At 38.0% G+C, this 18,461-nt stretch overlaps 1 protein-coding gene across 4 annotated transcripts in view; it reads left to right on the top strand.

The window, feature by feature from the left end:
* The window catches only part of NEDD4 (NEDD4 E3 ubiquitin protein ligase), a 193,645-nt gene that overhangs the window by 161,979 nt on the left and 13,205 nt on the right, over positions 1 to 18,461 (top strand). For all 4 annotated transcript variants that reach the window (XM_079910495.1, XM_079910494.1, XM_079910493.1 and 1 more), the window contains 11 exons: positions 278 to 481; positions 1,677 to 1,757; positions 1,984 to 2,038; positions 2,135 to 2,193; positions 3,228 to 3,293; positions 7,347 to 7,576; positions 8,320 to 8,441; positions 8,533 to 8,603; positions 16,131 to 16,226; positions 16,588 to 16,661; positions 16,944 to 17,004. In XM_079910495.1, the coding sequence (XP_079766621.1) occupies positions 278 to 481; positions 1,677 to 1,757; positions 1,984 to 2,038; positions 2,135 to 2,193; positions 3,228 to 3,293; positions 7,347 to 7,576; positions 8,320 to 8,441; positions 8,533 to 8,603; positions 16,131 to 16,226; positions 16,588 to 16,661; positions 16,944 to 17,004 (1,119 nt within the window). The remainder of the gene's footprint in view (positions 1 to 277; positions 482 to 1,676; positions 1,758 to 1,983; positions 2,039 to 2,134; positions 2,194 to 3,227; positions 3,294 to 7,346; positions 7,577 to 8,319; positions 8,442 to 8,532; positions 8,604 to 16,130; positions 16,227 to 16,587; positions 16,662 to 16,943; positions 17,005 to 18,461) is intronic.

The following is an 18,461-nucleotide window of genomic DNA, read 5'->3' on the forward strand; positions in this document are numbered from 1 at the left end:
CAAAGACAACCTTCTCCACTTGGCACTGCAGCTTCCCTTGCAACTAGGGCTAACAGACTGATGGTTAACCAGCATTCTTACTGCTCAAGAATCAGCTGAGAAATTGTAAATTATTTTAAAAACAAACTTTGACAAAACACTGTATTGGAAAAATGAGCCTCCAATCTTTAGGCCTATTTATAATTGTGTGTGCTGTTTGCAGGTTAAGTTACCTTTTAACCACAGCTATTTGTGTGTTCTCTATAAACACTGCAACACGATTAAATTAACATTCTAGGCCACAGTGGAGACCAGTCAGCTACCATCAAGCCAGGGTTCTTCTGCAGGCCCTCACCCACAGGCCCCCACGAGTGACGCAGCACAGCAGGTGACCCAGCCATCTGAAGTGGAGCAAGGATTCCTTCCCAAAGGCTGGGAAGTCCGGCATGCACCAAATGGGAGGCCTTTCTTCATTGACCACAACACCAAAACCACCACCTGGGTAACTTCAGTGCTCTCCAGTTTAAATTTATAACAACAATAATAGTGTCTCATGTGTAGTTCTTGATAATCTTTAATTATACATTAATATACCCTACATTTCCTAGTCCTCATTTAGAGATAGGTTGAATTCTTAATAGGATTATTTCTATTCAATATGTTTATGCCTATTTTTAATATTTGGGGGGATTGTCATGGAGATACATTTACTTCCTGTTTGCAGTTTGGGGAGTTTTTGTTTGTTTGTCTTTGTGTGTGTGTGTGTTTTTGGTCACACTGTGCAGCTTGTGGGATCTTAGTTCCCCAACCAGGGATCGAACCCACGCCCCCTGCAGTGGAAGTGTGGAGTCCTAACCACTGGACTGCCAGGGAATTACCATGTTTGCAGTTTTTAGCTCACTAGCCATGAATACTGAGGAAGATATTTAGTCATAATCCTTTCCCTTTATATGAGGCTTATAGTTCCAAAGTACTTTTGAATCCATATCTCATAGTACCCAAAAAAACTTATGAGACTAGGTAGAATAGGTATTTTTATGTTAAGATGAGGCTTAAAGTTGTTGAGCAGTTGGTTCACCAGTAATTGAAAAATTACTGAAAATCAGCTGCAGGTGAAGAGATTTTGATTAATAAATTTGTTTAAAACACCAATATACCTAAATAAAACCAAAATTATACAATAAATGATTTAAGAAAATAATATTAAAATTATACATCAATAAATTAAATTTTGTTTTCTTTCAACAATTTGAATTGCCTTTAATAACCTTTTTGCGCTTACCTTCCTATCTTTCATAAATATTAATAAATTAACACCTTAGCAGCTAGGTGCCTAAAAGCATGTTCAGGGCCTCAGAAATAACATGTGCTCCAGTTTTATGTCCCACTCTTACACCAGTTTTTATTTAGAGAAGAGCCCTAAGTAGTGACACAGTCCATAACGAGTGGGCAAAATACTCCGAATGGTTTCTGTGAAAGAGGTAGTGAGTTAATACCGATCCTCCTCTGAGATCTGAGAACTGAATATTGTAGCCTGTGAGTGATAGATTTTAGATGAGAACCTATTATTTCATAGAGTAAGCAAAAGAAATAAAAGTGATATCCATTGATATTAGAAAACATAGTAACAGATTGACTTTCATGATTTTAAAGTTTGTGTGTGTGTATTGTTTTCTTTATTTCCTCTACCAAAAAAGGAAGATCCAAGACTGAAAATTCCAACTCATGCGAGAGGAAAGACATCACTTGATTCCTCCAGTGACCTGGGGCCTTTACCTGTAAGTTTCTAGAACTGCTACCCATCTAACTTGGCGATCTCAAACATTTGTATTTTGGAATACAGTAGTTCTTTAACAACTATAATTAATATTATTGTTGAAGTGTTGATGTCTTCTACTAAGAATGGAATATGCAAATGAAATCAACCATATAACCAAATCTATTTCTCTGCCCATACATCGAAAACCGTTTCCTAACATAATTGAAATATATTCTTCATTATAGCCAGGATGGGAAGAAAGAACTCACACCGATGGAAGAATCTTCTACATAAATCACAGTATGTGCAATGTGATTATTTTCATTACATTATCTTTTGCAGTATCGAATTTTGTACATGAGGATGGAGACCATCTTTTTTTCTCTCTTTCTTCAGATATAAAAAGAACGCAATGGGAAGATCCTCGGTTGCAGAATGTAGCCATAACTGGACCAGTAAGTCTCTTTGTATCAGGATCCTCTGATGGGGTTGTCCACTTACCTGTCTCTTCAAGGGTGTTTGATCAAGGACATAGCACTAAAGGTGTTGAGAGGAAAGCACATTTGCAGATCTCCCCTCTCCCCACCGCCCGTACACCAGGTCTCAGTTATTTGAAAAGAGCATATAAAGTCATTATCCTTACTCTGCGTGGCAGCCTTGTGAAACCAGTGAGCCAGATAGTCAAATACTGAGGCAGTGGTCTGCCGTGCTCAGGCTAGTACTTGTCTGAAGAAGAAGGCTGGCAATCCTCAGCAGATCAAAGGAGCCAAGAGCGTATCTGGTGAGGAAGCAGAGAGCACCGTATCAACTCAGGGTCATGACTTGAACTTTTTGGTTGAAATCGTTGTAAATACCGGTATATAAAACGTACTCACATTTAAGTACAATTATGACCATGTATGATGTTTACACTGCTCTTGAGTCAGATTAACGATAGGAAAATCATTTTCCTCTTTTATATAGCTTCTTTTTCCAACTTCAGTTTTTCAGATTTTAACTGTTTCCTAATTCACAAAAATAAGTAAAATTGAAGATACAGTTCTTGTAGATTACTCTTCTGATTCCATGTTTAGTCTTTTAAAGTAATGGATAAAAAAGGCAACTCCTCAGAGTTCAAGCAAAAAGTATATTTTTCAAATTACTCTTTTAATGAAGAAATCACTTTGAAAGCCTCTTTAGAAATGGAAATGTTCATTTCTAATATTTCTCTACTTGGAAGACATTTCCTGTTTCTGGCCTGTTGCATTTCAAGAGTATTGCATGATGAAAATTACAGCCATAGGAATTGCTGAATACAATTTTATCTTAAACAGAGAAATTAAAAATTTTTAAATTATATATATGGTTTTTCTTTGAATTAAACTTTTCAAATATTCTCTTTTAATGCCTTTAACTTATGTTCATCAAATACCCAGAGGGGAGTTTGTAAAATTGTTCCAGAATGAAACAACTTAAACCTTCTTTATTTTTCCAACATTTTCAACTCAAGGCAGTGCCCTACTCCAGGGATTACAAAAGAAAGTATGAGTTCTTCCGAAGAAAGTTGAAGAAGCAGGTTAGTGATACTTATAACGAGTTCTCAGGAATGATTGTCATATAGACTGAAAGCATGAGAAATGCATTTTAAAAAGTAACAGAGAATTTATTCTATATATTAACAACTTTGAGTAGTTTCTTTTAGGGAAAGGATGTGTATTTTTTGAGTACCTGTAATAAATATATGATTAGAGACCACAGTTATTTTATGTCTTTATTTTTCAATATACCTTGTAATATAGAAAAATAGTATTAGAAGTGTGCTTTTAAAGAGCTCTAACCTGGTTCCCTCGTGGGTTTGTGGGGTTTGGGTTTTATAGGAACTAAGCAAGGATAGCTCAGGAGATTATCCCCAGGCCTGGACTTAATTGTGTAGGAGGACTCTCTGGATTCCTTTTCTGCTTTGACTATTGTTTTCCAGTGTTAGTCATTCGTTATTTACAGCTTCAAATATGATATATCTCTGCATAATTTGACAGTACAGCTGTGGTTGGAGCAGTCCTCTTATTGCTTGTCTCCTTCTGCTTATCAGAAATGTTCACTACTCTCTTTTCCATCACCACAAATTCATTATGTTTGGAACTAAACTCATCTGCCCATCTATTTCATTTCTGTTGGTGATGACTATTTTTTTTTTTTTTAGTAATTTTTAAAAATTGAAAGATTCTTTAAATTCCATAGTGCTTTAGTTTTCAAAGGTTTCACACACACGATTTCATGTAACTCCATAATAACCCTTCCCCCCCAAGTCTGTATTGCCCCTCCCCGCTTCCCTCTCCCCCTGGTAGCCACTAATTTGTTCTCTGTATCTGTGAAGGTGATGACCATTTTTTAATGCCTTTCTAATTTGCTCGTGCTTTTCCCCTTGCCCTGCAGTTTAGGAGTACTGCCACTAGGTGGCTATATTGGGTTACACTTACTTGCCTTCCAAGCCTGAAGCCTGCTTTTCCAGATTCAAGATGGTGGGTCTGCTTCCACAGATTTTCTCATTTAACAAAAATTTAACAAAAAAATGAAATATGATAGTTTTACAGTGCAGATATTTTATGATTTAACAAAAAATTTAACAAAAAAATGAAATATGATAGTTTTATAGTGCAGATATTTTATGCCTGAATAAAGCCCTAAAATGTCATCAATGTTTTAAACTCATTTTCAATAATAATTTTACGTTAAAATCACTCGAAATTTGTTTTCTACCTCTTAAAATTATTTGGGATTTTAAGTCTATTTTGAGTTACTTGTCTGGTAAATATTTTCATTCTTAATGACAGTGTATTGGTGGAATAGAAGCACTAGCTTCTCCATTTGCCAGTCTGAACACTTATAAGCATGTTACAGTATCTAATGGTTGATGAGGCAGCAGGTCACAGAACACAAAAACCATAATGAAAGCAGTAATATTTATTGAGCTTTCACTACATAACAGGCGTTTTTCTTAACAAGTTACGTGTCTTATCTACGTGTAATCTCTACAATAACTCTATAAGGAAGGGACTGTTATTATCACATTTTAAATCTGAGGAAACTGAGGTTCAGAGAAATTAGGCAATGTGATCAAGTTCCATGTTTATTAGTGGCAAAGCCAGAAACAAACCAAGTGGTCTAGCGCCAGAGTCCATTCTCTTAAGCCACCTGACATATCAGATTGGTGATTAAGAGAAGAAATTACCCAGAATGCAACAAAGATACATAAAAAGATGAAAATTATGAAAGAAAGCTTAAGAAGCATGAAGCTGTTCCAGAAAGAGAGACTGGAGAGCCTGAGAAAAGAGGCTGAGAATCTGAATCCTCAGTTTAACAAAATTTCCCAAGCAGGATTTGAAAATTAAAATCCCTATCTGGACACATCACAGCAAAAGAGCAAGATGGAGATGAAAATATCTAAATCAGTGCTCCAGAGCTTTGAGCTGTCTTTAACCTTTTCTTCTGCCTAATCCTTAACATCTCATTAGTTAGGAATAAGGGTGGCTGATCATTACGGAGATCACTGCATGCCTGGTATCGTGTCAGCGCAAGAAATGCGCTATCCTAATAAGTCCTGAAACAGCGCCCTGAGGGTCAGTATTATCGTCCCTGTTTTATAGGTGAGGAAATTAAGCCTTTGAAAAGATGTGTGAGGTGAAGCGGGACTTGAACACAGTGTCCCCTGACTCTAGAACCCATGCATGGTCCACCACGCGGCTCAGAGGTGGAAATTTCTCCTTCAGCCCTCTCTTCGTTGCCACTGCTCACTCACATGGTCCACTCGTCTTCTCTCACACGGTGTTTCAGGGGTCTTTCACTGACCAGCACGTTTCTTGTCTCTCCTTAAAAACACCCTTTACACTCGACGCCATCAGCCTCTGAGAACCCACCAGTCCGATCCTGTGGCTTCCTGCTCAGCAGCTCTTCCTGGTCAGCCTTCGCGCTGTCTACACTGTGGCCTCACACTGCTTCTAAACCTTCTTGCGCTCTAATCCCTCCTCTCCCTCCCCTCCTCCTTCTGTACCGGCCAGCTGTCAGATGGCTTAGACCCCTCCTGCATGCTGTTGCTCAGTCCCTGTCTCCCTTCCCCTCTTTTTTTTTTTTTTTTTTTTTGCAGTACGCAGGCCTCTCACTGCCGGGCCTCTCCTGTTGCGGAGCGCAGGCTCAGCAGCCATGGCTCACAGGCCCAGCGACTCCACGGCATGTGGGATCTTCCCGGACCGGGGCACGAACCCGTGTCCCCTGCATCAGCAGGCGAACTCCCAACCACTGCGCCACCAGGGAAGCCCTCTCCCTTCCCCCTCTTGAAGCCTCCTTGATTGTCTCACTTGCAATTAATAGCTCAGTCTCTTTGCCCACAAGAACTTTGCGTCTATTTCTATTTTTAACAATTTTCCTACCGTTTAAATCTCAGAATTAGTAACATTTACATTTGTTTCTCACACACACACCAAATTATAAACTCCTTGAAAACGTGACCACATCTTATGCCATGTTTTTATTCCCTTTTCCTCCCATCTCCGCCCCCGCTGTGATACCTACCCAGCATGGACCTGGCCCAGAGCGGGCCTTCAGTAAATGCTTGCTGAGTTACCTGCACTGTTTGCCTAGTGCCTAAAATTCTAAAATTCCTTTTCTCCAATCTTACCACTTTTTAAAATTGCATAAGCAGCAGAGGAAACTGATTATGTTATGCTTATATTGCTTATATAAACTGCTTGTATTATTATGTTTCTATAGGACTTTCCACTTTTCTTAAATATGAGAGTGAAATTGATTTTTTTTTCCCTTAGAGCTAACCCTCTTTTTGAAGTGACAGAATATTTATAGTATGTTTCCTTTTCATGGTTTCCACTTGAACCTTGCACACAAAGCACTCAAGAATAAACTATTCAGATATATTTCTATGTAATTTACAAGGTCTGCCTAAAAGCATAGTTATCTACATTTGTCATATAAGCAAAGTATGTACAAAAGATGAGTGAGGCAACAGAGCTCATTCACTAAGAACAGAGAGTCAGGAGCTAAGACTTTCTTAACTTGTATCTTTAGTTTCTTCACCCATAAAATGAAGACAATAATAGTAGCTTCTTCATAGTGTTGTTATGAGGAGTAAGTGAGTTAACCCATTAAAATGCTGGGAACAGTACGGACACAGTCTGTAAATGTTAGCACCTGTTAATGAGTGAAGCAGGCAGGCTCCAAGGAGGAAAAGTGGAGGGCAGGGAAGAACCCTGAGCCAACAGGCACACAAGTAGCAGGCAGTGGCTAGACTGACTGCAGGTCACAGAATGGTCTTCTTCATTGGATCTTAAGACGGAAAGAACTGTTCATGAAGTGCCTTCACGTGAGCCTTATTACCACCATCAGTAGCTGCTTCTTCAGATGTGACAATCAGAAGTCTATGTAATTAAGTGACTAGAGAAAATGCATGAGTGCTTTCATACTGTGGAGGAAATACAGACAATATACCTAGTCCTGTTTTCCCTGAAAAAGGATCTTGGGCACAGGGTAGAATACAATGAATTTTATAACGTTCATGAGAGAAATGTGTCGTCTTGTTGAATTGATTTAAACCATTAGTCTCTCTTCTCTGGGTTTTCAGAATGACATTCCAAACAAATTTGAAATGAAACTTCGCCGTGCAACTGTCCTTGAGGACTCTTACAGGAGAATTATGGGGGTCAAGAGAGCAGACTTCCTCAAGGCTAGACTGTGGATTGAGTTTGATGGCGAAAAGGGACTAGATTATGGAGGAGTCGCCAGAGAATGGTTCTTTCTGATTTCGAAGGAAATGTTTAACCCTTATTATGGGTTGTTTGAATATTCTGCTACGTAAGTACCTTTACAATGACTGTATACAGAAAGAAAATCACTGTTTTGAAAGTAACAGAGCGATGTGATGCAAGGAAAATGTACATCATAGTGTGTCAGAAAACAGAGACTGTAAGTAATGTTGTTTCAGAAATAACTTTTTAAAATTATGGTGAAATATACATAACATAAAATTTACCATTTTTATCATATTAAGTACATAGTTCAGTGGCATTAAGTACAATACATTCATTGTTGTGTAACCATCACCACCATCCATCTGCAGTACTTTTTCATCATCCCAAACTGAAACTCCATACCCTTTAAACACTATCTCCCCCATTCCCTGGCATTAACCGTTCTACTTTCTGTCTCTCTGAATTTGACTATTCTCAGTACCTCATATAAGTAGAATCATACAGTATTTGTCTTTTTGTAACTGACTTCATTAGCATAATGTCTTCAAGGTTGTATCCATGTAGCAGCATGTGGTAGAATTTCCTTCTTTTTGAAGGCTATATAATACCCCGTTATGTGTATCTACCGCATTTTGTTTATCCATTTATCTTTCAATAACATTTTGGATTGTTTCCACCTTTTGATCCAAATGACTATTTTTAAAACCATTAAATCCAATGGTGTAATATGGTTCTAACAGAGGTAAACAACTCTGAAAAGAGGGAGATGATTTACAGTTATTTAGTCATATTAAAATTTTTGTATGAAACATAGAAAGGAACATTCAAATGTGGTTATCTTTACAGGGATAATTATACCCTACAGATAAATCCCAACTCTGGATTGTGTAATGAAGATCACCTCTCTTACTTCAAGTTTATTGGCCGGGTAGCTGGGATGGCAGTTTATCATGGCAAACTGTTGGATGGTTAGTATTAAGCCTAAAACTTTTTTTTTAATGTAATTATCTGATTTCTTTCACTTGGTAATCATTTTGAATATATTTGATTTTTTGCAAGGCTTTTTCATCCGCCCATTTTACAAGATGATGCTGCACAAGCCAATAACACTTCATGATATGGAATCGGTGGTATGTCTTTTTCACTTATAAAGTATGATAGAACAGGCAAATGAATATCTTACAGGCTTACCTTTTAATAATGAAAAAACTCAATAGATGTGCCAAAATACAAATGAACATTTTTCCCCAACATTTTATTATGAAAATTTTCTAACGCATAATGAAATTGAAAGTATTTTACAATGGCTATGTGCGTATCCACCACCCAGATTACACAATTGGCTTTTTATCTATACTCACTTGTCCACACCCCCATCCATCAATCCATCCTGGTTTTTTGATGCATTTCAAAGAAAGTTGCATATATCAGTAAACGTCTCTCTAAATACTTCAACATGTTATACATCAGTTTTATGCATTTCTTGCATCAGTATTTGAATTGTGATGAACGGCATATGTTTTCAAAATGGCAGTCCAAAAGCAAGGCCTTGAGTTTAGGCTACTACAAAGAAACAGAAACCCGATAAAAAGGTGGGCTTGTAGGAGAGCACTGGAATCACAACTAACTGCTGAACAAGCATCGACAGGAAGACACTGGAACTCACCAAAAGAGATACCCCACATCCAAAGACAAAGGAGAAACCACAATGAGACAGTAGGAGGGGCGCAATCACAGTAAAATCAAATCCCATAACTGCTGGGTGGGTGACTCACAAACTGGAGAACACTTATACCACAGAAGTCAACCCACTGGTGTGAAGGTTCTGAGCCCCACGTCAGGCTTCCCACCCTGGGGGTCTGGCAAAGGGAAGAGGAATTCCTGGAGAATCACACTTTGAAGGCTAGTGGGATTTGATTGCAGGACTTTGACAGGACTGGGGTAAACAAAGACTCCACTCTTGGAGGGCACACACAAAGTAGTTTGTGCATCGGGACCCAGGGGAAGGAGCAGTGACCCCATAGGAGACTGAACCAGACCTACCTGCTAGTGTTGGAGGGTCTCCTGCAGAGGCGGGGGGTGGATGTGTCTCACCATGAGGACAAGGACACTGGCAGCAGAAGTTCTGGGAAGTACTCCTTGGCGTGAGCCCTCCCAGAGTCCACCATTAGCCCCACCAAAGAGCCCAGTAGTCTCCAGTGCTGGGTTGCCTCAGGCCAAACAACCAACAGGGAGGGAACCCAGCCCCACCCATCAGCAGACAAGAAGATTAAAGTTCTGCTGAGCTCTGCCCACCAGAGCAACAGTCAGCTCTACCCACCACCAGTCCCTCCCATCAGAAAACTTGGAAAAGCCTCTTAGATAGCCTCATCCACCAGAGGGCAGACAAAAGAAGCAAGAAGAACTACAATCCTGCAGCCTGTGGAACAAAAACTACATTCACAGAAAGATAGACAAGATGAAAGGCAGAGGGCTATGTACAAGATAGAGGAACAAGATAAAACCCCAGATAAACAACTAAATGAAGTGGAGATAGGAAACATTCCAGAAAAAGAATTCAGAATAATGACAGCGAAGATGATCCAGGACCTCGGAAAAAGAATGGAGGCAAAGAATGAGAAGGTGCAAGAAATGTTTAACAAACACCTAGAAAAATTAAAGAACAAACAAAACAGAGATGAACATACAATAACTGAAACGAAAAAAACACTAGAAGGAATCAATAGCACAATAACTGAGGGAGAAGAACAGATAAGTGACCTGGAAGACAGAATGTTGGAATTCAGTGCTGCAGAACAGAATAAAGAAAAAAGAATGAAAAGAAATGAAGACAGCCTAAGAGACATCTGAGACAACATTAAACACAACAACATTCTCATTACAGGGGTCCCAGAAGGGGAAGAGAGAGAGAAAGGACCTGAGAAAATATTTGCAGAGATTATAGTGGAAAACTTCCCTAACATGGGAAAGGAAATAGCCACCCAAGTCCAGGAAGCACAGAGAGTCCCAGGAAGGATAAACCCAAAGAGAAACACGCTGAGACACATAGTAATCAAACTGGCAAAAATTAAAGACACAGAGAAAGTATTGAAAGCAACAAGGGAAAAATGACAAATAACATACAAGGGAACTCCCATAAGGTTAACAGCTGATTTCTCAGCAGAAACTCTACAAGCCAGAAGGGAGTGGCATGATACACTTAAAGTGATGAAAGGAAAGAACCTACAACCAAGATTACTCTCCCTAGCAAGGATCTCAGTCAGATTCCACGGAGAAATCAAAAGCTTTACAGACTAGCAAAAGCTAAGAGAGTTCAGCACCACCAAACCAGTTCTACAACAAATGCTAAAGGAACCTCTCTAAGTGGGAAACACAAGACAAAAAAGGACCTACAAAAACAAACCCGTAACAATTAAGAAAATGGTAATAGGAACATACATATTGATAATTACCTTAAACGTGAATGGATGAAATGCTCCAGCCAAAAGACACAGGCTCGCTGAATGGATACAAAAACAAGAACCATATATATGCTGTCTACAAGAGACCCACTTCAGACCTAGGGACACATTCAGACTGAAAGTGAGGGGATGGAAAAAAATATTCCATGCAAATGGAAATCAAAAGAAAGCTGGAGTAGCAATACTCATATCAGATAAAGTAGACTTTGATCAAGGGATCAATCCAAGAATAAGATATAACAATTATAAATATATATGCACCCAAGACAGGAGCACCTCAATACATAAGGCAACTGCTAACAGCTATAAAAGAGGAAATCAACAGTAACACGATAATAGTGGGGGACTTTAACACCTCATTTACACCAATGGACAGATCATCCAAACAGAAAATTAATAAGGAAACACAAGCTTTAAATGACACAATAGACCAGATAGATTTAATTGATATTTATAGGACATACCTTCCAAAAAAAGCAGATTACACTTTCTTCTCAAGTGTGCATGGAACATTCTCCAGGATAGATCACACCTTGGATCACAAGTCAAGCCTCACTAAATTCAAAAAAATTGAAATCATATCAAGCATCTTTTCTGACCACAACATTATCAGATTACAAATCAATTACAGGGGAAAAAAATGTAAAAAACACAAACACATGGAGCCTAAGCAGTGCATTACTAAATAACCAAGAGATCACTGAAGAAATCAAAGAGGAGATCAAAAAATACCTAGAAACAAATGACAACGAAAACATGACGATCCAAAACCTATGGGATGCATCAAAAGCAGTTCTAAAAGGGAAGTTTATAGCTATACAAGCCTACCTCAAGAAACAAGAAAAATCTCAAATAATCAATCTAACCTTACACCTAAAGGAACTAGAGAAAGAAGAACAAACAAACCCCAAAATTTGCAGAAGGAAACAAATCATAAAGAGCAGAGCAGAAATAAATGAAATAGAAACAAAGAAAACAATAGCAAAGATCAATAAAACTAAAAGCTGCTTCTTTGAGAAGATAAACAAAATACATAAACCATTACCCAGACTCATCAAGAAAAAGAGGGAGAGGACTCAAATCAATAAAATAACAAATGAAAAAGGAGAAGTTACAACAGACACTGCAGAAATACAAAGCATCCTAAGAGACTACTACAAACAACTCTACGCCAATAAAATGGACAACCTGGAAGAAATGGAAAAATTCTTAGAAAGGTATAACCTTCCAAGACTGAACCAGGAAGAAATAGAAAATATGAACAGACCAATCACAAGTAATAAAATTGAAACTGTGATTTAAAATCTTCCAACAAAAAAAGTTCAGGCCCATACGGCTTCACAGGTGAATTCTATCAAATATTTAGAGAAGCGCTAACACCCATCCTTCTCAAACTCTTCCAAAAAATTGCAGAGGAAGGAACACTCCCAAACCCATTCTATGAGGAAACCATCACCCTGATACCAAAACCAAAGATACTCAAAAAAAGAAAATTACAGACCAGTATCACTGATGAATATAGATGCAAAAATCCTCAACAAAATACTAGCAAACAGAATCCAACAACACATTAAAAGGATCATACACCATGATCAAGTGGGATTTATCCCAGGGATGCAAGGATTCTTCAGTATATGCAAATCAATCAATGTGATACACCATTTTAACAAATTGAAGGATAAAAACCATATGATCATCTCAGTAGATACAGAAAAAGCTTTTGACAAAATTCAACACTGATTTATGATAAAAACTCTCCACAAAGTGGGCATAGAGGGAACCTACCTCAACATAATAAAGGCCATATATGACAAACCTACAGCAAACATCATTCTAAATGGTGAAAAACTGAAAGCATTTCCTCTAAGATCAGAAACAAGACAAGGATGTCCACCCTTGCCTCTATTATTCGACATAGTTTTGGAAGTCCTAGCCACGGCAATAAGAGGAGAAAAAGAAATAAAAGGAATACAAATTGGAAAAGAAGAAGTGAAACTGTCACTGTTTGCAGATGACATGATACTATACATAGGGAATCCTAAAGAGGCCACCAGAAAACTACTAGAGGTAATCAATGAATTTGGTAAAATTGCAAGATACAAGATTAATGCACAGAAATCTCTTGCATTCCTATACACTAATGATGAAAAATCTGAAAGAGAAATTAAGGAAACAGTCCCATTTACCACTGCAACAAAAAGAATAAAATACCTAGGAATAAACCTACCTAAGGGGACAAAAGACCTGTATGCAGAAAACTATAAGACACTGTTGAAAGAAATTAAAGATGATACGAACAGATGGAGAGATATACCATGTTTTTGGATTGGAAGAATTAATATTGTGAAAATGACTATACTACCCAAAGCAATCTACAGATTCAATGCAATCCCTATCAAATTACCAGTGGCATTTTTCACAGAACTAGAACAAAAAATCTTAAAATTTGTATGGAGATACAAAAGACCCTGAATAGCCAAAGCAGTGTTGAGGGAAAGAAACGGAGCTGGAGGAATCAGACTCCCGGACTTCAGACTATACTACAGAGCTGCAGTAATCAAGACAGTATGGTACTGGCACAAAAACAGAAATGTAGATCAATGGAACAGGATAGAAAGCCCAGAGATAAACCCAAGCAACTATGGTCAACCTATCTATGACAAAGGAGGAAAAGATATATAATGGAGAAAAGACAGTCTCTTCAATAAGTGGTGCTGGGAAAACTGGACAACTACATGTAAAAGAATGAAATTAGAACACTCCCTAACACCATACACAAAAATAAACTCAAAATGGATTCGAGACCTAAACGTAAGACTGGACACTATTAAACTCTTAGAGAAAAACATATAAGAACGCTCTTTGACATAAATCACAGCAAGATCTTTTGTGATCCACCTCCTAGAGTAATGGAAATAAAAACAAAAATAAACAAATGGGACCTAATGAAACTTAAAAGCTTTTGCAAAGCAAAGGAAACTGCAAACAAGATGAAAAGACAACCCTCAGTATGGGAGAAAATATTTGCAAATGAATCAACAAAGGATTAATCTCCAAAATATATAAACAGCTCATGCAGCTCAATATTAAAAAAACAAACAATCCAGTGAAAAATGGGCAGAAGACCTAAATAGACATTTCTCCATAGAAGACATATAGATGGCCAAGAAGCACATGAAAAGCTGCTCAACCTCTCTAATTATTAGAGAAATACAAATCAAAACTACAATGAGGTATCATCTCACACCAGTTAGAATGGGCATCATCAGAAAATATACAAACAACAAATGCTGGAGAGGGTGTGGAGAAAAGGGAACCCTCTTGCACTGTTGGTGGGAATGTAAATAGATACCGCCAGTATGGAGAACAGTATGGAGGTTCCTTAAAAAACTAAAAATAGAATTACCATATCACCCAGCAATCCCACTGCTGGGCATATACCCAGAGAAAACCATATTTCAAAAAGACACATGCACCCCAATGTTCATTGCAGTACAATTTACTGCATGGACATGAAAACAACCTAAATGCCCATCTACAGATGAATGGATAAAGAAGATGTGGTACATATATACAATATACAATGGAATATTACTCGTCCATAAAAGGGAACGAAATTGGATCATGTGTAGAGACATGGATGAATCTAGAGACTGTCATACAGAGTGAAGTAAGTCAGAAAGAGAAAAACAAATATCATATATTAACGCATATATGTGGAACCTAGAAAAATGGTACAGATGAACCGGTTTGCAGGGCAGAAATTGAGACACAGATGTAGAGAACAAACGTATGGACACCAAGGGGAGAAAGTGGCGGGGCGGGGGGTGGGGTGGGGCGGCGTGGTGGGATGAATTGGGAGATTGGGATTGACATGTATACACTGATGTGTATAAAATGGATAACTAATAAGAACCTGCTATATAAAAAAATAAATAAAATTAAATTTTAAAAAAAATGTATTATACTTATATTCCCTAGTGGATTAAAAAAAAAAAGCTCACCAAAGAAGGCTTATGCAAGGAATCAAGAAGTTGATGACTTATTTTGACCACCTGAAGTGGCAACCTGGGTCCATTAAAAAAAAAAGACACATGCACCCCAATGTTCATTGCAGCACTATTTACAATAGCCAGGTCATGGAAGCAACCTAAATGCCCATCTACAGATGAATGGATAAAGAAGATGTGGTACATATATACAATGGAATATTACTCAGCTATAAAAAGGAACGAAATTGGGTAATTTGTCGAGATGTGGATGGATCTCGAGACTGTCATACAGAGTGAAGTAAGGCAGAAAGAGAAAAACAAATATTGTATATTAACGCATATATATGGAACCTAGAAAAAGTGGTACAGATGAACCATTTTTTGCAGGGCAGAAATTGAGACACAGGTGTAGAGAACAAACATATGGACACCAAGGGGGCAAAGTGAGGGGTGGGTGGTGGTGTGATGAATTGGGAGATTGGGATTGACATATATACACTAATAGGTATAAAATGGATAACTAGTAAGAACCTGCTGTATAAAAAAATAAATAAAATATAAAAATTAATAAAAGAAACAGAAACCCAAGGATTAAATCCTTGACCATAACTTTGTAACCTACGCTGAATAGCATCACACAGTGTGTGAACACATGGATTCCGAGACCTCGTCTGTGTTACCAAGTCCCATTTTTGTGACACATTATTTGTGTGAACAGTGTAATTCTTCATAAATCATAAAATTGCACAGTTACTGGCGTTGGTTCACTGAAGTTTTGTATTGAATTTGAGATTTTTCTTCAACTTGGGCCAGGTATAAATAACGGCCTCCTCAGAGCTGCTTAAACACTTCAAACACAGTCTCACAGGCCACGTGAAACAGGTGTTGAGTGCTCCTGAGTATGCACGGCTGTTAGGATTCATGTCAAAACTGACCCTTCAACTGGATAATAAAATCTGTACCTCCACTACTTCCAAACAGAGTTAGACTTCGAAACTTTTAAGCAGGCACCAAGTTGTTGATATATGCACTTATACTTACTGGTCATTCATCTCTTTGTAACACTTGTGTGTGTGTGTAAAAGATGTCCAACTGACCTTTTCATCTTTTGTCCAATTATTCAGACCCTCAGCATACTTTCTCTGCAGGTTCAGGTATCTTCTTTCTATACACAAATTTTAAATATGCAATCTTTCCCATTTAGGATAGTGAGTATTACAATTCACTAAGATGGATTCTTGAAAACGATCCAACAGAACTGGACCTCAGGTTTGTCATAGATGAAGAACTTTTTGGACAGGTTTGTAAATTTTGATTAATTAAAATGGTACATAAATTGTGGAACTTTAGAACTTAAGTTTAATAACTTAAGTGAAATGTCATAACTTAAGTTTAGATGTTAAATAATGCATGTACTCAACATATTTCTGCACTCTATTTTTAAATTTATTTTCCAGTAACGAAAGCTGTCTCTCAGAAAGAATTTCTGCTTCTTTAACATTTGACTCATTCCATATTTATTTTAGTAAAACTAATATTTCAAGTTTTCTTAGCTTTTGAATGGATTTAATTTAAAACACCAGGTTTCTGGTATAACTATCATATTTATACTTAATTTTTTTCACTAAAATAACATATCAAGGTATCATGCTTAATTTTAGACCCATCAACATGAGTTGAAAATCGGCGGGTCAGAAATAGTCGTCACCAATAAGAACAAAAAGGAATATATTTAGTAAGTATTTTGTTGTAAGTATTTTACTCTATTTAGTAAATTATTGGAAATAATTTTATACTTCTTTCTGGGAAGACTCTTTGTACCTTTTTTCTCTTACCCCAGAGTCAGAGCCTCAATGTTCTTTTTCTCTTTCTGTAACCATGTCATATTACTCACTCATGTTCATGTTTTTGCCTTGGGCTTAGCTAGTCTTTATTTTTTGTTTCTAACCAGAATACATGTACCTTAACAGTTTTTCTTGTTTCCTGTGAAAACGATGAAATGTTTTGTTTGTTTTAGTCTTGTAATACAATGGCGATTTGTAAACCGAATCCAGAAGCAAATGGCTGCTTTTAAAGAGGTACTCATTTTGTTTCCTCTTCTATAACTTCAAAGTACAGTCCGTAAGTTTTAAATATTGGGGCTTATCATGTCAGAGAAAAAGTAGTATATGACTTTTTAAAACCATTTTAAATTCATTTTCATACTGACAAAATATTAAATGAATAGATGTTGAGTTAAAATGCAATCATTCAAGAAATCCATGCAATAAACAGTCCTCCTTAACATAGATCCCCCTCAGCTTTCCCAGTCCCACTCCTCTCACCTTAAGTAACCTTGAGTGAACCTTGAGGAACAAGAGTGCTAGAGGGATGGTGGAATATACTATTTGTTTCTTTTCCTAAATGGGGTCACATCATACATGTTGGTTTGTGACTCACTTTCTTCACTTATCAAATACTTATTGGAGGTCTTTACCTGTCAAGATATATAGCGACCTTTCTTTGTGGCTGCCTTTTATTCATACTGTAAATTCATAAGTGATTTAAACTTGCCAATTGATAGACATTTAAGCTGTTGTCAGGGCATTCATTTCCTAAGCTAACTAAAAGTCTTCTGTTAAATATTTATCACATACTTTTTCATTTATTCAACATTGAGCACTGACTGTGTCTGGTGCTATGCGAGAGGCAAAGAGACATAGGTCCTGCTGTCAAGGAGCAGAGACTCTAAAGGGGGAAATGGACAGAGGGAAGCCTGCAGTACTAGGTGAGCAGAGAAGAGAGGTAGAAACCAGAGCAGAGAGAGGTGGAGGCAGGGGAGGGGAGGGCTCGAGGGATCGGCCAGCCACAAAGGAAGGGGAAATGCAATTCTAAGCAGAGGGAGCAGCACCTGTGAAGTGTGGCAGTAAGACAGACTGGGCACACGTTAGAGAGAATACAAGCCATTGCTGTACTGGATAAGAGGATGCAAGAGGTGAAATTAAGCCTGGAGAGATGGGAAGAACCAGATGATGGGGGCCCTGTTTGTTCAGAGTTTTCTCTGAAGTCCAGTGAGGGAAGAAGGTGGCATTAAAGGCTATTAACAATAGAACACCAGGATTCAATGTATTGATACATTTTGGTCAGATCATTCTGGAAGTGGTATGTAATGAGCTAGCGAGGGTAAGACGAGCCGCAGAGGCTAGTTGGAAAGTGCTGCAGTAATCCCGGGGAGAAGTGGTAAGGGCAGTGGGAAGAAAGCTGTGTGGGCACGTGAGTGGCTCTCAGGAAGGGAGATCTATAGCTTAGGGTGATTTAAAGGATAGAGATCTGGGGATCCTCTGCATGTGTGTAGTGGAGGTGTGGACTAGACAAGATGGAAAATTCAAAAGAACAGTAAGAACGGTGAGAGTGGATGGCCACACGTGGGGATGTGGGAACACCAACATTTAAGGAATGGACAGGAGAAACGGAGACATCAAAGGAAATCAGCAAAGGCAGACAGACATAGGAGGAAAACCATCAACAGCAGAGTTTCAAGAACAAAGGTGGTGTC

Source organism: Stenella coeruleoalba, assembly GCF_951394435.1.
Source record: "Stenella coeruleoalba genome assembly, chromosome: 2".
NCBI lineage: Eukaryota > Metazoa > Chordata > Mammalia > Artiodactyla > Delphinidae > Stenella > Stenella coeruleoalba.